The sequence below is a fragment of the Canis lupus genome, chromosome 6 (genome assembly GCF_003254725.2).
Source record: "Canis lupus dingo isolate Sandy chromosome 6, ASM325472v2, whole genome shotgun sequence".
Classification (NCBI taxonomy): domain Eukaryota; kingdom Metazoa; phylum Chordata; class Mammalia; order Carnivora; family Canidae; genus Canis; species Canis lupus.
In genome coordinates this window covers 2093295-2113871 of record NC_064248.1, presented here as the reverse complement: position 1 = coordinate 2113871, position 20577 = coordinate 2093295, and the positions used below count along the sequence as shown (strand labels likewise).

At 46.7% G+C, this 20577-nt stretch overlaps 1 protein-coding gene across 2 annotated transcripts in view; it reads left to right on the top strand.

Moving 5' to 3' along the window:
- Nucleotides 1–20577, top strand: part of GALNT17 (polypeptide N-acetylgalactosaminyltransferase 17) — a 432211-nt gene that overhangs the window by 215702 nt on the left and 195932 nt on the right. For both annotated transcript variants that reach the window (XM_025425743.3, XM_049111043.1), the window contains 2 exons: nucleotides 1608–1782; nucleotides 7160–7357. In XM_025425743.3, coding sequence (XP_025281528.1) covers nucleotides 1608–1782; nucleotides 7160–7357 — 373 coding nt within the window. The remainder of the gene's footprint in view (nucleotides 1–1607; nucleotides 1783–7159; nucleotides 7358–20577) is intronic.

The following is a 20577-nucleotide window of genomic DNA, read 5'->3' as shown; positions in this document are numbered from 1 at the left end:
CATGTGCCAACAAGCCCTATGTGGTGTGAGCTGGGTGGTTCTCAAAGTGGTTCCCCATACTCCAGCATTGGCACTCCCTGGATCTGGTTAGAAACACAAATACTAGGGCCTCGCCCCCGACCTTCTGAAAATGAACTGTGGGGGGAAGGGGCCCAGCACTCTGTTTCTGCACCCCTAGGTGGTCCTGCCATGCCCTCCAGTTTGAGAGCCATCATCTAGCCTGTAGGCCTCTCCCATCATGGGTGCAGCTTCCCCAGGCACCCTGGGGTGCTCTGAAATCTCTGTCTGAGTGTCCTGCACCTATGTGGATGGAAAGAGGGAAAAATATGACTAGTGCCAGCTACTCAAGGTTGAGCCTTTCCATTGTGGCAGCAATGGTTCTCAGCATTCTGTCTGTAGTAACTCACGTAGTCTTCACCATCACCCTAGAAGGTCTATATGACGATCACCATCTTCCTTCGGCAAAGGAGGAGATAGATTAAGGCATGGATTGATTGGCTAAATCACCCAGGGCCGCTCAGGTGATGCCTGGCTGCACTAGGTTCTGAACCCTAGGCAGCCTGACTCCAGTGTCAGTACTCAAGCACACGCTATGCCTCAGTAGAAGTTTCTGACCCAGTGAAGTGAAGTTAGAAAAGAATGTCTCTTAAAGTATAGTTTGTGGACTGCTTATATCAGAATGCCCTAGAATGCTCTCAAGTCCCATGAGTGACCTACAGCATGAGACTCTCCAAGGGTGGATCCTTGCAGTGTGCATATCTATGAGTCCCCTCCTTGCCCTCCTACATCTGGTGATTTCTCAGGTACAGAAAGGTGTCAACCATCTTGTCTATGTAATGAGTTAGACACATTTGGTTCGTGTTCTAGCTCTTCCATTGGTAGGTGTGTGATGTCGGGACAGGTTAGCCTCCCCAAGGCAGTTTCTTAATTTGCAAAGTGGAATTAATCTAGTTAATTAATGGAATTGATCTAGTTCCGTCCTAGGTTGTTGTAAGGATTAAATTAGATCATATAAATAACACTTTATACCACTTGCTTCTTGCAGAAGAATGTTCCATCTCTGCTAGCATTAGGTTGGCTGCAAGAGCAGCATTTCTACTCCTAGGCAAAGATTGCTTTGTTAAACGAAGACCAAAGGAACAAACGTGATAACCTTGCGTCTGGTGCATGACTGTGGGTCTGGACCACCCAGGACATGTACTATATGAACCAGTGTATGTACAGATGGGAAAACCTCTCTAGACGTGGGATAACAGGACCCAGGGGACAGTCGGAGGGCAGGAATGCTGACCTAGAAAGGAGGAAAGGCCACAAAGAAAAACCTCAAAAGATATCTGCTGGCCTGTAGCAGTAGGAAAGTAAAAGCCAGGTGTGGACTCTGCCCAACTGTATACCTGGGATGCGGGGTGAGCACTGCTGTCCTGGGCTGGTGTGTCAGCAATATCTTCTGACCTCACGCTGCCTGAGTTGTCTCTTCTACAAAAATTACTAACATGCCAACTCTTTTGCCGCTCCGAACTTCCTGAAGATCTGTTGGCATCCCGGTGGGTTGTACACACATGTGAAACGCCATGTTGATGGACTTTCTTGCATTTTGTCATTTGCAGAGGAGCTGAAGGCCCCCTTGGAGGAGTACGTTCACAAGCGCTACCCTGGGCTGGTGAAGGTGGTGCGCAACCAAAAAAGAGAGGGCCTGATCCGAGCTCGCATCGAGGGCTGGAAAGTGGCCACTGGCCAGGTCACTGGCTTCTTTGATGCCCACGTGGAATTCACTGCTGGCTGGTAGGTCACAGGCTGGACCCTAGGGGCATTCAGGACCTGCAGTAGTGTGGTCAGAAGGAGTTAGAATCTGGGAGGTAGAAACTTCACCTGTTTCCTCTAGGGCTGCTGGACCAATGAAGAAGGGTGGGTTGATAATCTGGGATAAAACCGGGAAGCAGGGAATAGTGTGCTATCTCCTCTGCTCCTCGTTGTTGTGGTCATCACCACCATCATCAAAATTCCAGTGAGGATGACATATTAATTAGACAGAACTCTTGATAATCCTTGCCAAGGGGTCAAGAGAACCTTATTTGCTCTCTTTTCCTGCTTGTCTGTCCCCTTGTGTGAGGAGGATGGTTGAGTGATATTTGGAGGAAAGAGATCCATTATAATCCTACCTACTCCTGAAACACATGGGATTATCTTTAACGTCGTTTGTAGGAAGGGGGGGGGTTCATAACTTTGCAGGTGTGGCCTCGGATGGTTTCCCAGGTGGTAAAAAGAACAGTCTGGAAGAGATTGTGGGGAGCACTTCGGAGAGGAGACTTAGGATACAAGAGTAGTAAAGCCTCAGAATGCCCAAAGCACTCAGTGAGCGTGCTGACTTTAGATTAGGGCTGTAGATTTGAAAAGCATGTCACATGGGTGTTGCTGACTACCCAGTTTAGGTAAACCAAGTCAGAGGTTAAATAACCTGTGCTCCGTTTGCTTAATTCCTAAGAAGCAGAGTCTTTCATTTCACAAATCATGTTTGGGACATGCGTCAATTCACTGGTGCGATCTTAAAAATAAATGCCGTTCGCAGTACCAGATTGGAAGAGCCACTATCCGTTACCATTGAAACATTAAAACATCTGCTCTTCTCCATGTGCAGCACACTTTAGAATCTCTTTAATAGCTGGATCAAAGGAGAATGGTTGCGTGCATGAGCGTGTGAAGATTTGGAAGCTGGGGTCACAGTTAACACTGGCTCCTTCAAGTGCACCTGGGTATCTAGTGTCATCTCAGACACTAGTGTTCTTTCCTGGTTTTTCTGCTGCCATCAGACTTGGTGACACACAGCTGTATGTTTGCAGCCCCAACCTCCCCTAAGCTTCGGAGTTGTTTATCTCTCATCAGTGGTTCTCAAAGTGTGGTCCCCAGATCAGCAGCATCATCTGGGAGCCTGTTTGAGATGCAGATTTTTGGGTTCCCCAAGACCTCTGCAATCAGAAGCTCTGGGAGTGGGTCCAGCAATCTGTTTTAACCAGTGCTCTAGGTAACTCTGATGCTTGCTCAGGTTTGAGAATCATTGAACTGGAAGTCTTCTGAACAGATGCACTTGAATATTCCATTGGAGCTTTTCCCTTTTTTGCTGCATCCTTCCCTCCCTGATTCTTTTCTACCAAAACTAGTGATTCTCTCATGTCCCCTTTCACTTGACTCTTCCCTCCCCATCATGTCAGCCTCTAGCTATCATCACCTCTAGCTCTAGCTGGTTTTCCCTTTTATTTTGGATGTCTGCCCTTCCCCCTTGGCCTCGACCTCCACTTGCCCATCTCACACCCTCATCATCATGCATCTAAACGCAGTGGCTGCCTGCATCTTCCTTTTGACAAATATTTGCTAGTTGCCTACTATTGTCCCATACAGGTGTCCTAGGCCAGAGGTGAGGTGACCAGCTGTTCTGCCCAGTGCTGAAGGATTTCCTGAAATGCAGGACTTTCCTTTGTAAAACCAGAACAGTCCTGGACAAGCCGAGACAGTTGGTCACTCAGCCAGGGTTCAGAATCTGGCAGGATTTGGTATCTGCCCTCATGTAGCCTAGAGTCTAACTGGTCTCTATGTTCATCACACTCAGTTTCCACATGTCTACCAGAGTGACATATGTCCCTATGGTCCCTCATTACAAGGTAGACACTACACTATGTCTCAACTTTCACCAGGTTATACTGCAATAATAATCTCCAACATCGGTGAATCATGACAACAAAGATTTTCATCTTGTCCGTGTAGCAGGTCAACTGCCTCTGACTATGGCTTGACTCCACATGTGCTCCGCATTCTGAGACCCAAGGGGTCTTTGTTATAACTTCAGATACCTTGCTGAAGTCAACGGAATTGGTAATAGCAACTTTTAAGACTGGCATTAGTTTTGCAATATTAGCCAAAATGTAGTACAGAGAAGAAAGGACTATTTGCAATCAGTTGCTTATAATCTGTAATTTAAAACAGCTTAATTTTGTACAGGTTACACACCTGGCCGCTTATGTAAAGTCCTTCCAAGACTGTGTCCTTTTTGTTTAAAAAACTGGAATTCGTTCTCCGTTCTTGGAAGGGAACTTCGATAGTTAACAGTTTTTAGACTGTCATATACATAAAATGGAAATACGACTATAAGAGATCACGTAGGAGATAAGTAGTCATGTATTTTATTTTATATGCCAACCTACTTTATTGTGAAAAGATTAGAGGTTGTGGGAACTTGTAGTAAAATGCCTTAAGCTGTTAATGGGAAGGCGTGAAATAAGAGTTGCCTGGTGGATTCGTTGGATTATCTAAGTCTACATTTGTTACAGCGCTAATAAGCAGTGTTAAAGCAGCCACCTAAAGAGAACAAAAATTTAAAAATATATAAAGTCTATAAATTAGCAATCTGATGATTGCCAAAGTGAGGCTGTTTTTATTTATTTGGTGTAGCTATATTGGCCCCCTAGACATGCTACCCTTCTCCCTGTTTTTAAAATCCAGGAATTTTAGTTAGGGGCTATGGGTCTGGGGATCGTAAGATAATGGTATTATTATCTAAAAACACAATCAGGTGGTAGGCATTTCTCAGCAAGGGCACGTAGTGCCGCCTCGGGTACGAGCACCCCAGCAGCGGGCAGCCCCTGTGACTGTCGTGGCTGCTCCATCCTGGGGTGACCAGGGAGGGGCAGGGGTAGCAGGTCACATGGAGACATTCATGGGTCTCAGAGAATCGGAGGCTGCTTCCCTGAATAAACCCAATTCTTAGCTGATTTGCTCTCCAGAAGATGTGCTTCCAGCTTGAAGTAGCACAAATGGCCAAACGCAGACAATTTTATTTTATTTTATTTTTTTAAATTTTTTTTTTTATTTATTTATGATAGTCACACAGAGAGAGAGAGAGAGAGGCAGAGACACAGGCAGAGGGAGAAGCAGGCTCCATGCACAGGGAGCCCGATGTGGGATTCAATCCCGGGTCTCCAGGATTGCGCCCTGGGCCAAAGGCAGGCGCCAAACCGCTGCGCCACCCAGGGATCCCGACAATTTTAAAATATCAAATACAAATCAGTATTGAAGTGAGAGATACATGTCCTGTCTCTGCGGCCTGAAGTGACAGGAAGCACGACTCTGTTGAGGACATCCCACGTTTGTGGCTGGGGCGGGGGGGGGGGGGGTGGGGAGGAGGGGCCGGGGTGTGGCTAGTGGAGCAGCTGCTCCGATATGACGTCATCCCTTTGGTTCACACCCCAAGGGCCAGAGCAGGGCACGTGTGGCCTGGGGGTGAGGGAGGGAGTGTGCCCTCTGCAGGGAAGCACAGGCGGCTGCGTGGCAAAGGTGGGATGTCTCCAGGGAGGGGTGCAGATCACTGGGAACAGGTGTACCTTCCTCGCAGACCCAGAGATCATGCTCTGCAGCATCAGAAGCGTTAGCAGAAGGAAGGCCTTCTGCCCCTGCGCTTAGAAGTTCATCACAGCGATGGGCTGAACTGAATGCTTCTATACAGCAGGCCGCCAGACCGGCGGAGCCTGACCCAGTGGAGGTCACAGTAGACTCATGGGTAGGGCATGAAGCCAGAGCATCCAGGTTAGAGACCCGGCTCTGCCACCAGCTGGCTGTGTGGCCTGGGGCAAGCGACTTAACCTCATTGGTCAAACACAGATCATAGTGTCTACTTCATAGGACTGTTGTGAGATCTGTTAGTCAGCCTGGCCCATCTGGAATGTTTAGAATGGCACCTAGCACATGGCAAGGGCTCCATAAATACCAGCTACCCTTAGCTCATTAGGGAAAATAATGTGTGTTCCAAGATTAGCAAAGACAACATGTAGCCAGAGTGACTTGATAAGGTGGAGAAGATGGTCCAAGAGCTGGAAGGAGAGAGCCCTCCTCCAGAGAAATCAAGGACGGCTTCTTGGGAGATGTGGCGCTTGATCTGGTGAGACTCCATAGGTAACTAGGCTTTTTGTCAGTGGCCAAGAGCATTCCCGGAGGAGAACAGCATGAGCAGGTGTTTGGAGGGGTGAAACTCAGAAGTGTATCTGGAAACCATTGACAAGTGAGTCCCATTTGGCTTCAGCCTGTACGGTGTGTGCAAAAGGATTGGAGGCAGTCAATGGCCCAGGGTATATTTTATTGCTTGTTTTAAATAGAAAGATGAGATGAGCCAACAGGTAATTCAATAGCTGGAAATGAAAAGAGATGGGAGGCAGGCCGAGCATTCTCATTATTCTTCCAAATAATGCAGAGGAATGGGATTTTCACTTGACTCTTTTCCAAAGCCTGAGCTCTGTTCTAAGCAGGGAGATTAATGCCCTGGCTTACGAGAGCCATCTTTTCCTTCTCGAATATAGGAAACAATCTTTTCCTACGTCTGCCTTGGAGACACATTCTGGTGGGGGAGTCTGACCATCTGCTTCCTCCTAAGCCGTCAGGGCGGTACCTTGAACCTGGAGCCAGGTCCCCCTGCCTGTCTCCCGCCACAGCCCTGAGCGGGCAGGCTCGCAGGGAGGCAGGGTTCCGCCTGCCTCTGCATTCAATGAGTTCCCTCCTGCCATTGCTAACCAATTCAATTAGATCCCTTTTAGGAAATCAATTAAATAATCAATTAAAACAACTGAAATAGTCACACACACCGAGAAGCTGGTGAGATGCTTATTAAAAGCAGGCCACCAAGGGCAGAAGTGACCCATTTTGGGAAAGAAAATTCAGCTCCTGCAGAAGAAACAAGAAGCATCAAGCAGCGCCTGAGGGGAACTGGCAAATGCTGGGAATCCGTGGTGCAGAGCGAGCTGTGTGGAGTCAGAGTGGGAAGGACAGGCTTGCCTTGGCTGCTTTTGGGCCGTCAGCACAAGAGAGGCCTGGGGCTTTCTGGGGAGAGGCCCCCAGGTTCTGAAGCCTTGCTCCCGACCTCTCGGGCCCTGGGCAGCAGCGCTGTATGATCCCTCCAGGCCAGGGCACGAGCTGCACTGCACTGCCTTGCAAAGCGCGCTCACATCGCACCATCCACCCCGGTGCCTCAGTTTCCATCTGAGCCCCGGCCTGCCCTGGACCCCTCCTCACCCTTTAGCTACATTCCTGCTGTTCCTTCTCTGTGGTGTTGGGGGCCCGGTGCCATTGGAGGGGTAGATGTGCCGCAGGAGAGAGATTTTATTTCTACCTCCCTGTGTTTCAGGGCCGAGCCAGTTCTGTCCCGAATCCAAGAGAACCGGAAGCGAGTGATCCTCCCGTCCATCGACAACATCAAACAGGACACCTTTGAGGTGCAGCGGTACGAGAACTCGGCCCATGGCTACAGCTGGGAGCTGTGGTGCATGTACATCAGCCCCCCAAAAGACTGGTGGGACGCCGGAGACCCTTCTCTCCCCATCAGGTCGGTGGCAAGCAGGCTCCGGGGGCCCTAGTGTCCCCAGATCGTGGAGACGGGGGGGAGCCAGAGTGAGGGGTGCAGAGAGGCCCCCTGGGGAGGACCGGCAGGGTGCAGAAGCTGCTGCGGGCCTTCACGGTGTCCTGCCATCGGGGCTTTCTTGCTGAGCAAAGACACCACAGTTTGCTTCTTTAGCTCAAGTTTTCAAGTGCAGCTTATCAGATAGCGATCCTGAGAGCTTGAAACGATAGGAATGTTCGCCTCCTTTTATTCATCCCCATCTTCGATGGGCTGTGCTCAGGACAGCCGGGGACAACCGGAGGGCCTTGGGGCAGCTCTGGATGAGTCTTGCCCAGGTCCTGCCCTGCTGCCCCCAGAGACAAGGCGATCAATACCCCGTGGTACCCCAGCTGGGGAGCTCCCATGTAAGGGATGCTGAATGACGTAGGTTAACTTTGGTGCCATATTCCTATGGCTGCTGTGACAGATTACTCCCAGTATGGTGGCTGGGAACATGCAGACGTATTGTCTCACACTCCACAGGTCAGAGGTCTGAAATGAGCTCTTACAGAACTAAACTGAGTGTGTGCACAGGGTGGGGATCCTTCTGGAAGCTGTAGGGGAGAATCCATGTCTGTGCCTTTTCAACTCATAGAGGTCCTCATTCTTTGGATTGTGGCTACATCACATCCCTCTTCCTCCTCTTCCTTCATCACATGCCTTTCTTCTCCCTCGACTTTACTGCCTCCAGTGTGATGGGCCCCTGTGATGACATTTATGGTACGTGTGGTAATCTAAAATAATCCTCTGGCCCAAGGTGAATCACATCTACAAAGTCCTTTTTCCCGTGTAAGATAACATTTGCAGGTTCCAGAGATTAGGATGTAGATTTTTTTTTGGCAGGGGGCATTGTTCAGCCCAGCATAGATGCTCTGATTTCTCACGAAGATGATATCTGACTTCTCGTTCAGTACTTTCTGGGAATTCTGCTGAAAGGCCATACAGACTTAAGATCATCATGGTTTTGTCTTAAGTTAGAAGAGGTGGAGGAAGCTTTCCTACCTTGGCCTGGTTTTAGGGCAGTGTTTGTGGGCATACAGGAGGATGGCAAGAAGGAATTGTGGAATAGAATGAGGAGTTTCTGCAGGTGGTTTTGAAGTTCAGACTTGTCACATTTTAAATAACTTAGATGCCTCATGTTCTCTTATTTTCCTGCTCAGATTGAAACCTGAGGAACTAATGGCATTAGAATAGAGCTGCCCCTGGGTTAATTTGTGCAACAAGGAAGGTGATGTTTTGGGCCAGTAACTTCCTCCACCAAAGATGTCTCGTGACTCAGTTTCCATCCCAACCTAGATGTTCATGCTGTTGTGCAATGCTGTATGAACACACTCTTGGCTTCTTGCAAATAATAATGTAAACTCATCACTAAGGTGCTACCTGGGAAGCAAAGCATAACCTTTGGGGATATTTAAATTTAACGGGTGAGATACCACCTCACATCCATTAGGATGGCTACTATCAAACAAACAAATGAAAGAGCAGAAAGGAACAAGTGTTGGCGATAATGTGGAGAAATTGGAATCCTTGAACATTGCTCGTAGAAATATAAAATCATGCAGCTGCTATGGAAAACCAGTATGATGGTTCATCAAAAAATTAAAAATAGAATTACCACACGATCCAGCAGTTTCACGTCTGGGTACATACCCAAAAGAGTTGAAAGAGATATTTGCACACCCATGGTCGTAGCAGCATTGTTCACAATAGCCAGAGGGTGGAAGTAACCCAAAATGTCTACCAGCAGATGGATGGGTGGATAAAACGTTGTGTATACACACAATGGAACATCATTCAGCCTTAAAAAAGGAAGGGAATTCTGACATATGCTACAGCATGGATGAACCTTGGAGACATTATGCTAAGTGAAATAAACTAGCTACCAAAGACAAATACCGTATAATTCCACTCGTGAGGTACTTAGAATGGCCAAATCCATAGAGACAGATAGAAGAATGGTACTTGCCAGGCGCTGGAGAGACGAGAGGAATGGGGAGTTGTTATTTGATGGGTATGAGTTTCAGTTTTGCAAGATGAAAAGAATTCTAGAGATTGGTAGCACAATAACATGAATGAAATTAACGCTATTGAACTGAGCACACACAGTACTTCCTTCCTGACACACAGGGTGGCTGACCTCCAGCTGTGACAGATGAGGGAATGGGTGTGCAACAGGGGTGTTAGCCCCAGAGGGAAAGCAGTGGGTACAGTGCCATGCTGTAAGATACCCAGAAAACATAGCTTTTCCTACAGATGAAAGGCACTAAGCCAAGATTTAGCTTGTATTTTATGAGTTACGGTAATATTAGCACATGATTAATATGCACTTTAAAAAGACTCAAGAAAATAGAGTCGTGATCATGAGTCATTAATATTACATGTATCTCTGATGTACAAAACAGAATCAAATATCAATGATCTCTTTTTAATGTATCATAACTTATGAAATGCTTAATTTGTTAATAGTGGATGGAGCTATTTAATTGTAAGAAGGAATTTTTATGGCCCTTCTGATGGTATTATGCAGATACACTGTGATTTCTTAAATGTTAGGACATGGTGGTTTCCACTCCCCATTGTGTTCCTAATATTTTAATAGTAATGCCTTTATTCTGGTGAAGGATGGGATGGGGAGCACATTTTCACAATCCAAATAGCGTTCAGCTAGATGAGGCTGTGATCCTGAGTCTTCCTAGTAGACAACATAATATAGGAGATTTTGCATTAAGAAAATTTGTATCCTTAAAAAAAAGAAAATTTATATCCTTTCTGTTTTACTTTTTCCTTTATCTTCCTGTATATAGATATTTTTTTTTCTGCTGCCTGGTAGTTTATTTCCCACGGTTTTCCATTTGTCCTCTGCTCTTCCTTGTCTCCACCGGAGCTTCTGGAGTGGAGAGTGGGCAGGTGCCATGAAAGAGAGCAGAGTCCAAGTATGAGGCTGGGGCATGGATCCTGAAGTATATACATGCCTCACCCAAGGAGGCAGCTACCAGCCCCCTGTGATGGGTAGAGGGTGGGGACACATGGCTTTTGGGTCCTCAGACTTTGTAAAGAGAAGACACACATCTAGATCATTCTGGGATGCTTGGGTGGCTCAAGGGTTGAGCATCTGCCTTCAGCTCAGGTCATGATCCCGGGATCCTGGGATTGAGTCCTGCATTGGGCTCCTCCCTCTGCCTGTGTCTCTGCCTCTCTCTCGCTGTGTCTCTTATGAATAAATGAATAACATCTTTAAAAAAATCTAGATCATTCCATGAAATCTCCTGACTTCAAAATGTGGCCCCAAATCCCTCTTCTTCAAAGCTATGAGAGAGACCTCTGTCATCCCCAGGACAGCTATGGTTGCTGTTTCCCACACAGGGAGCACCTGCAGTATGTGGCATCATGGCGGGACTGGGGGATTTGGGGAGTGTTACTTGGAACTATAGGAGAAGCACAGTTAGACGTTTTGGAGCTTGAGGTAAGCCATGAGGCCCCCCTATCTTGAGGCCCCCCTGTCATCTCCATTGTCTGTCACTGCCCTCTGCTGCCATGATTCTTCATTGAAATCCTTGGATCCCTGACCCAGCTCTCACCTCTCAAAGAAGGGGCTCACATCTATGACTTAAGCCCTGATTTTTCTTCAGAGTGACATCATGCCCAGTGTCACATTAGTAACCTGTCATCAGACCAGTGGATTTTAGACATTTTTGAGTCAAGGACCTTTTGGCTAACCTAACAAAAGGCATAGATTATATCAACCATGAACATGTACAAGTGGGCAGAACTTTGCATATAATTTCACAAAGTTTATGGAGGCCTTTATGATCCACAGAGCTTATTTGAAGGACCACTGCTAGGTGTTTCTACTTGCCCCTCCCAGCTGGAGAGCCTCTCTATACCATTCTTTAATGGCCCCCAGACCATCTGCTTTATGAAGCCAGGCTAGTTCACAGTGGTAGTCTCAATGCCTAATTACCACCTGGCATTTAGTTGGTTTGCAGAAAATCTTTAGCCAGTGAATGAATGGATGGATGACATCTGAGGCTCTGAAGAGAGGTCAGGGCTAACAATCAGAAGGAGAGATTGCCTGGAAGTCCATTAGAGAAAGACAAGGAGAACCCCAATATTCCCGGGATGAAGGGAGCCTTTGTAAAGGAGACTGACAAGTCATGATGAATGGTCGGAGAGATGTGAGGACAACCAGCAGAGTCAGAGATTTAATGACAGTAAGACCTAAAGCACCATTGGGCTTAAGAGGTCAGTTCATCATGGCCTTGGTGAAGCCATTTTAAGGGAGTATTTGGGTCTGAAGCTAGCTGGCAGTGGGTGGAGGAACAGATGGGACATGAAGAACCTGGGAAAGTGAGTGAGGTATTTGAGGCAGACTCAACTCAGGGAGGTGATGGGTAGAAACTGGAGGATGGAAAATAAAGATCAAATGATATGTTTTTTAGAATGGGAGAGACTGAGCATGTATGTCCAGTGCACTCAATAAGTAGAACTCATGGGGTAGATTGGCTGGCCTAGTCAGTAGAGCATGTGACTCTTAATCTCAGGGTCATGAGTTTAAGCCCCACATTGGATATAGAGATTACTTAAAAAATTATTAAAAAACAAAGGAACTCATGGAGTATATTGATAAAACCCCAACTGTCTCGGTTTTCTCCTTGCTCAGTGAAATGAGCTCTTCCTTAGCCCAGATGATCTCATGAAGACCCCATGTAGATCTCATGATGTTTCTTATCACTCTTCAGTAACACAAGCCCTATGGTCACTTTAAGTCACAAACCAACCTCAGTCCGTTATAGAAATTATCCCATCTCATGTCATTGTAAAAATTTGAACTCCCTTGAAATTAAGATCTCCTCAGGGAGCCGGGGTGGTTGAGTCTGTTAAGCGTCTGACTCTTGGTCTCAGCTCAGGTCTTGATCTCAGGGGGGTTGGTTCAAGCCCTGTGTTGGGTTCCACACTGGGCATGGAGTCTATTTAAAAAAAAAAAATTAAGATCCCCTCCTGTCCCTGGCTGGCCCTTTGCAGTGAAGAGTGGCTGGAGTCCTTATTCTTTCTGTCACCCACTCACCTCTTCCTCAGGAGGGCAAGAGGAAGGTTCTTTCAGTTGCTCTGTGTAGGGCGTGGGCGTGGGGGATCTGAACCTCCAAGCTACTTTATTAAGGTGACAGGGACCCTCCTACCTCGGGCCTCCCCCAGGGCTCCCTCTACCTCTGCCTTGGTATCTATCCCACGCCCTCTTATTGCTAAGGCTCCTGTACTCCAGAGCCACTTGTATTTCCAAGTAATTAATCAGTTAATTAATTTACATACGCATTTTAAACATTTACCTTTTTTCAAGCTTTATTGAGAAATGACTGACGAATGAAAACTAGTGTGCACGATGTGATGTTCTGGAATATGTACACATTGCAAAATGGTTATCACCATCAAGCTATTTAGTATGTCCATCACTTCACGTAATTACTTTTTTTAAATGGTGAGAACCTGTAAGATCTGTTTCCTCAGTTAATTTCGAGTATATAATGCATTATTATTAACCATGGTCACCATGCTGTATGTTATATCTCCAGAACTTACGCATCTCATAATTGGAAGTTTGTACCCTTGGGCCAGTGGCTCCCCATTTCCCCTACCTCCCAGCCTCTGGCAACTGCAATGCTAATCTCTGCTTCTCTGTGAGTTTGACTTTTTTAGATTCCATATGTATGTGCAATCATTCAGTATTTGTGTTTTCTCTGTCTGGCTTATTCCACTCAGCATTGTGCCCTCTGGGTTCATCCTAGTTGTTGCAAATGGCAAGATTTCCTTCTTTCTTAAGGCTAGATCGCATTCTGCTGTATGGATAGATCACATCTTCTTGATCCAGTTCGTCCATCATAGTGATGGACACTAACGTTGTTTCCATAGTTTGTAAGCTACAGTCTTGGGCATCCCTCTTGTTCTGTTTTGTTGATTATTTTGTTTAAGGTGGTAGAGTACACACAATGTAAGTTTTACCATCTTGACCATTTCACGATATAGAATTCAGTGGCATTAAGGATACTCACACTATTGTGAAACCATCAACACTGCCCACTGCCTTCCCCTGCAGGGAAGCATTCCTCTCCTAAACTCCACTCCCTTGTTGGCTGTTTCTTGGCTGTTGACATTGAACTTTCTGCGTGATCTCCTTGAATATGACACCTGTTGCTTGAACATCCTCTTCCCAGATGAGGATGTGAAGAGTGGGTTTTCACATAGTACACACGACTGAGAGCAGGGAGCACTGAGAGGAAAGGTCTGAGGACACAGGAGGGAGGGCCTGGTTGGGAATGAAAGTCCCTGAAGCACAGGGAGGAGGTCGGGTCGAGAATACAAACAGTAGTTTGGTCTTGAAAAGTGGGAGGAGAGAGTTCATGCTTTATGAACTACATTTTCCTCAGGACAGAGGAGGAGAAATCAGCCTTGAAAGTGAGAGCTAAGGAGGTTATGGGAAAGTGATAAAGGTCTGGAATAATTTCCAGAAGGAATCGAGGATGGCTGAGCTGGCCAAGAGCAAAGAAGTAACGGATGGCGGTTTTGAGGGCCTGGGAATATACATTCAACACTTTTTTTCCATGAGAATTCCCTGACAAAAGAACAACTGTGAATTCGCTTGTACTTTGGTACAAACTTACATTTTATTATTTATAAACTTATGCACCTATATATGAAAACTAGCCACAAAAATGAGAGCGACGGGATGAATCTGTGTAGCCTGGTGGCACCTAGGCTGGGTGCAGCATGGCTTCATGGAAACCTAGCCCAGCCGCCTTCAGAAGCGTGTAGCTCACATCTCGGCAAGTGGGCATCTTTACGGGTCTTTCTGGCTGTAAAATCCCGTGACTTACCAGGAGGCAAGGGGTCTGGGGTTACCAGAGACGGGACATGTCCCAGCACTCTCCTTTCAGGGACTGTCTGAAGTTGAATTAGGCATTTTCTGTGAGGTGCCACGGGTACCCGCCTGCTCTGTGTCAGGTGACCCTGTAATTAGTGGCATTACTCATTAACAACTAATTCAGGCTGATGATTAATAATTAGCCATCCTAAATCCAACATATAATTTGATTGTAATTATAAGGTATAGGAGCCATTAGAGGCTATTAGATTCTCTTTAGTTGAAAGGGCTGTCCTGGATACGTGTGGCTGCTGGTATCTCAGATTCTACACACAAAGGTATAGACAGAAGGTGTTTTGTTTTGTTTTGTTTGGTTTTGTTTTGTTTTGTTTTGTTTTGTTTTGTTTTGTTTTTCCCTCCCTGGAGGAATAGGACTGGCTTATTCAAGGGGAAATCCTTACATGAAGAATCAGATTTTCCTAGACTTTTAAATAGAAATATCTTCCCTCTGCATCAGCAAATATATTTTAGGAGCCAATTGTGTGCTCTGCCATGTGGGAGCTTTTGGCGGGGACAGTGGTGGTGAATGACATGATCCTCCCGAACGAGGTTGCTGGCTGTTTGGAGACACGGGACCCAAGTGGGCACGATTGTACGTTAAGCACAGATAAGTGTGGATTTATTGGCAAGAGGGAACTCTGTGAGTGGAATGGTTGGAAGAGCTCGTAAAAACCATAACTAAAGTGGGAATTTTCTGGGTGCTGGGCATTAGTCTTATGCTTTACATGTTGCAAATCCATTTACATTTGATACTAGCCCATGGAGGTAAGGATTATTATGGTCTCCATCTCCCAGGCAGAGCAAGCTCTTTACACAAGGTGACACACTTAGTAGGATATGAAGTTGGGATGCCAATCCAGTTGCCCAGGGTGTGCACTCTTACCCATTATGCTGTCTCTCCTGGAAAAGGTGCGACAGAAACTGGGCCTTGCAGGCTGGCATGGTATGTGGGAGACTAGAGGGCTAGGAATGAAGATGAGTGTGTTTGGGTTTGATGGTTTACTAGAATGACTCACAAAACTCAGAATAGCGTTCATGCTCATCGACTTGTTTTGGTAAAAAGGGTACAGATTAAAATCAGTAAAGGAAAAAGATGCATAGGACAGAGTCCTGGAGAAACCAAGTGTGAGCTTCTGCTTGTCTCCTCCCATGGAGTTGCATGGACAATACTTCATGTCCCAGCAGTGACATGTAACAGCAGGTATGAAGCATTGCCAACAGGAAAGTTCACATGAGTCTTGGCATCCAAGGTTTTTAGAGGGAATTAGGACTGTAAGGTTATTAACCTTTGGCTACACAGGCTCCAGCTCCCCACACCCAGAGCTTGAACTAGTACAGTACGGGGCCTCAGGCATGCAAAGACACTCTTATCAGGCAGGATACCTCAAGGGCTTATCAGTTATGTTCCCGGACCCTGGTCAGAGCTAGTACTTTCTTTAGAACGTGCAGGGTTTGGGCAACCCAAGTCCACTGAATTAGCCATTTACTACACCAAAGGGTTGAGTTATGTTGGGTGTGGCGAGGAGGCTGAAGGTAGGGAACGTGCATTGAAAAGGAGAGGAAATCCATTCTCTGGAAAGGTCTAAAAACCAGAGGAGCCCAGATCGATCCAGCAGTCCAATGAAGTAGACTGAAGATGGATGAAACAGTAATTGGGAAAGACAAGAATCAGAAGAGCAGTTGTCTAGGCCTGGGGAAGGTGCAGAGAGAGGAGGGACTAGTGATGAGTACAGGGCTTTTTGGGAGAGTGATAAAAATGTTCTAAACTTGAATTTGGTGTTCTAAACTTGAATGTTCTGAAGTTGAATTGCACAACTCTGTGAACTTACCAAATGCTGTTGAATTGTGTACTTTGAATAGATGAATCAAATGGAATGTGAATTCTGTCTTAGGAGCTGATGGCCATCAGCAAATGGCCAGTCTTGCAGCGAGAATAAGACAGTTGGGTATTAATTCTTGGCTCCTGGTCTTGTGTGGTCCCCCTTTGAAGGGAAGTGGCAGGGCAACACAGAGTATGCCAACTACCTAAAGTAGGGTCAAATCCCAGAGCAACAGAATCTGTCTATGTTAGAGTCTCAAGCAGGGAATCAGAAAACAAGGAGCATCCTGGGCAGAAGTTGACCATCACCCAAGGCCAGAGCCTGGTCTTGACCAACCTAGGCTGTGTATCTGATCCTGGCCAGCCACAGCATGTTGTGTAGAAGGACAGATTAAAGACCACAGTGATTAGTACTTCCCTTTGGATCTAGGGAAGGAGAGTCTGGAGAGGAATCCAACTCAGGTGCCAACTGAAGTCTGTCCCAGTTCAGGAAGAGACAAACACCATGGATAAGCCCCACCTTCTTTTCCTGCGTTGCAGTTGTCCAGTAACAGAGAAATGACCTGTTTGATTTTGCCACCAAGAGTCTGTGACATTAGGCAGGTCATTTGCCCTCTATGTAGACGAGCTTTTCATTTTCTTATCCACAAACCATACCCAGTGTGTAAAGATGGATTGTCCCAAGAGTAGAAAATTTCCATAACAAAGCTTTTGGTCCCTCAGATGAAAAACACTCACTGTGAACTCTGAAGTTTGGGCACGAGATATTGTAGATAATCAGTTTCCGTAAATGGAGTTTTACTACAGAAGCAAGACATGAGGCAACTTATAGTTAAAAATAACAACCCTCCACCAAACTCTACTTGCTTTCTTTGGGGGACAATCCTGAAGAAGCCCCGTTGATAGAAGGTGTTATTTTGGTCAATACTGGTCACCTGTGGGGTTTCAAATCCCTCTGGAGGAAGCATTGTTACGAGTAGAATCAGGCAGGGGGGCTGGCTCTGCAATACTGTGTTTGTCACTCCTTTGCTTCAGGAGCATTTATTCCTATTGCGTATAAACTGTGTTCTAAGCAGGACAGAGGATATGCAACCTGGTTTCAGTCTTTATCAAGTTTTTCCATGTTTGCACATTTTTGAGACCCCAAAAGAGAGCTCCGTGAATGAGAATGGCTGCTGGAGAAGCAATGAAGCATTCTTGGTTTTCTGTCCTGTAAGAGTGTCCAGGGAAGCCATAGCCATTTCTTTACAGCACTTGCTGTTTGGTCAGATGGTTATAGCTGGAAAGAATGCCAAGTAGTGATCACAGTTGATCAGGACCTTGAGAGAGCATATTCCTCAACTTTGTCACTTCCTGGGAAAGCAGCAGGTCCAGCCCACATGGAAATATAGGACGACATGCGTCCCCTCTGGAGAGCCGGCCACCACAGACTGCTGCCTACTCATGATGCTCAAGGCTGGGAGCAAGCACTTCTCGATGGCTCCATGTGTTGGCAGCGTGATGGGAGGGAGAGAACATTGCCAGGACCTGTTTTGGGGCTGGGATTTTGACGGTTGGCTTTGAGCCTTAGTTTACTTCTTTGTAAAAGGGGTAGATGTGCTTTCAGACCCATTCTTCAAGACCTCAGACAAGCTACTTTACCTGCTTGTGCCTCAGATTGTTCATCTGTCATTGAGAACAGTAATCTATTTTACAGGATTGTTGTGAAGACTACAATAAGTGCAAAATGCTTAAAAATGCTAGTTGTTGCCTTTGTTGTTATGGCTCTTCTGTGTTCTGCAGTGGCAAGCCTTGCCCCTCCCTGTGGGAGCCCTAGAGCCCTTTTCTTCGTATTTGGTCCATTCAAACAACTGTGTCTTGTGACAGAGAACCTGATCATTGGATTCACCCTAATCAGTATCCTGCATGTGGAGCAGAACCCTGTGCGTTAACAAGGAAGTGGCAGGGTTGTTTTCTTTCTTTCTTTCTTTTTTAAGATTTTATGTATCTATTCATGAGAGATGCAGAAAGAGGCAGAGGGAGAAGCCGCTCCCTCTGGGGAGCCCAACGTGGGACTTGAACATAGGTCCCCGGGATCACACCCTGAGCTGAAGACAGACGCTCAACCGCTGAGCCACCCAGATGCCCCAGAAGTGGCAGTTTAATGAAAGGGGATTTGCCCAGAAAACGAGTTCCAAGTGCTCAAGTCAGTCCCTTGAGGGAAGTTGTTCATTATAAAACCGAAGTGTGCTCACACATTGGTGAACGCACTGCTTTTGGGCAAAATAAATGGTATTTCTTGACATCCCCTGTGTACCTTCAACACCAGCCTGGGTAGATCAATTTTTCTCTTTGCATGACACACTGATACCGCTGCTGGCTGCCGTTCTTTTGGAAGCAAAATTCCCAGGCAATGCCCTGGAGCTAGAGCAAGGCTTTGCAGGGCAGCCGTCCTCTGCGATGACAAGCAGAGACCTGCCTCCATCAGCCGACATGTGTGATGACAGCTCGTAGCAGCAAGTAGGTAAATCTGAATAATGCTGGGAAGGCTCTCCTCCTCACTTAAAAAGAGGCTCAGTGTGCTGGGCTGCCAAACAGCAGATAAGTTTCCTTTTAAATTTAAGGGTTTTAAAAATAGAAGATGCTTTGCCTCTCAGTTAAATGCCCAATTCCTGAGTTATTGCTGGACATAAATAGGGGAGCAGAAGTACCATTAATTCTGCCAAATTGATCTGGCTGGGCCTCAGGTTCCTTATCGGAGGGAGCTGGATAGGTATGATTAGGGAAGGGGTGGAGGGAGGGGAAGGCTCCAGCCATGACTTTGGTAGCTTTAATCCTCCTTTTCTAGATGATTCCAGAATGTGCCACCTTCCAGCCTTGCATATATTTTCCTTCTCCTGCTCTTTCCTGCCATTTCTTTTCTCCACTCCACCCTCAAAGGCCAAAAAATAGCTATAGGAGATCCTCGGTTTGAGCTCAGAGGAGGAAATGCCCTTTGTTCCTTTATTCCCCGCCGCCTCATTGTTTTCTCTTACGGCAAAGTTTGGAGCTCTGGCCCAGTGTGTCCACAGTGAGTTATCGCTCCCTGGTCTTTTTTAGGGCATCCCCTGGACGAGGTAAGACACAGGTCATAACTTGTTCGCATGCCTACCCTGCCTTTGCCATTTTTTTTTATTTATTTTTTCTTTTTCTTTTTCTTTTTCTTTTTTTCTTTTTTTTTTTTTTCTGCCTTTCCCATCTGTCTGGCTCCCCGCTAGCATGGCCAGAGTTCCCCTCCACGACAGGTCAGTTCTGCTCAGGACTTATCCAGTGCGCGGTGTCTGTTAATCCTTGCGCCTCTCCTTGCCCCTCTCCATTTTCTTCTCCCTTTTATGGAAACATAGGAACATGTGGCTGTTTCATTTCGCTTGGGTTGGAGAGAAAGCAAGTTGGGTTTTCTGCTAGGGCCCGGGACATGAGTGACGAGCCCTGACAGCAGCGCCTGTGCTGCTCTGCCAAGTAGTGAGCTGCCAGTCATCCCACATGCGCAAGTGGCCCGTTCACTGGCAGCTGATTGGGCACCCCGGCGTTCCGCACCCTGTGGACCCAGCACGGTTTCTAAGGCTGCAGGAGCTTTGACGGAGGCTTTCCCAATGTAGGGAAGTCCGGTTGACACAGTGCAGATATCTCTCTGGAATTTGAGTCATTTTTATGACTCTGCAGAGGCTCTAAAAATAGCCTCTGCAACCAGGCCCACCTGAGGTCAGGGGCATGAGCTTCATCTTCCCCAAGAAGTCCAGGCTCCCGCGTCATAAAGCCACCAGGTAAAGCATCCTCGTAGCAGCCGAGAGGCTGTGACAAGCTTGCTTTACTGTTATGGACAACATAAGTACGAGTAGTGTGTGATGGAGCAGTGGCCCCTTCAAAGCCTTTTGAGAACGGACAGCGTCTGAGGTCTGGGAAAGCTCCCCAGCACGGGAGGTCCTTTATGGACCTGGTAGGATGCTCAAGTCAGAATTTTGGAGTTTGACTTCTGTGCATGAAGTTCAATGGACTCCCAGGTTCCTAAGAAGTTTAACTTAAAGGAAAAATGAGAGAAATGTTCCTTGAGTGTCTTTTATTAGTGTTGGATTTCCGACTGTGGCGTACGTGGTGGCTGCAGATGGTTTTGTAGACAGAACCAGCTGCAGGTTGAACCACTCGCGTGCTGTAACCAAGTCTGAGAAGCACTCTGGGCAAGTCACAGCATCTCCCATGGGAGGTCCACTTCGTCTCCAGTCCTGACTCCACTTAGCATAGCTGGTGAACGCGTTTATGTATCTTTTCACCATCGCTCAGAAAGGTTTATAGCAAGTTTGCTCTCACCTGTCCTGAGAATCAAACTGATCATAACTCCCAATCCAGGAGCTACTATTACTTGTGTATGGACCGCTCCATCCCCGACCCCTCGCCCAGCGGGGAGTGGCATGTGCTGTT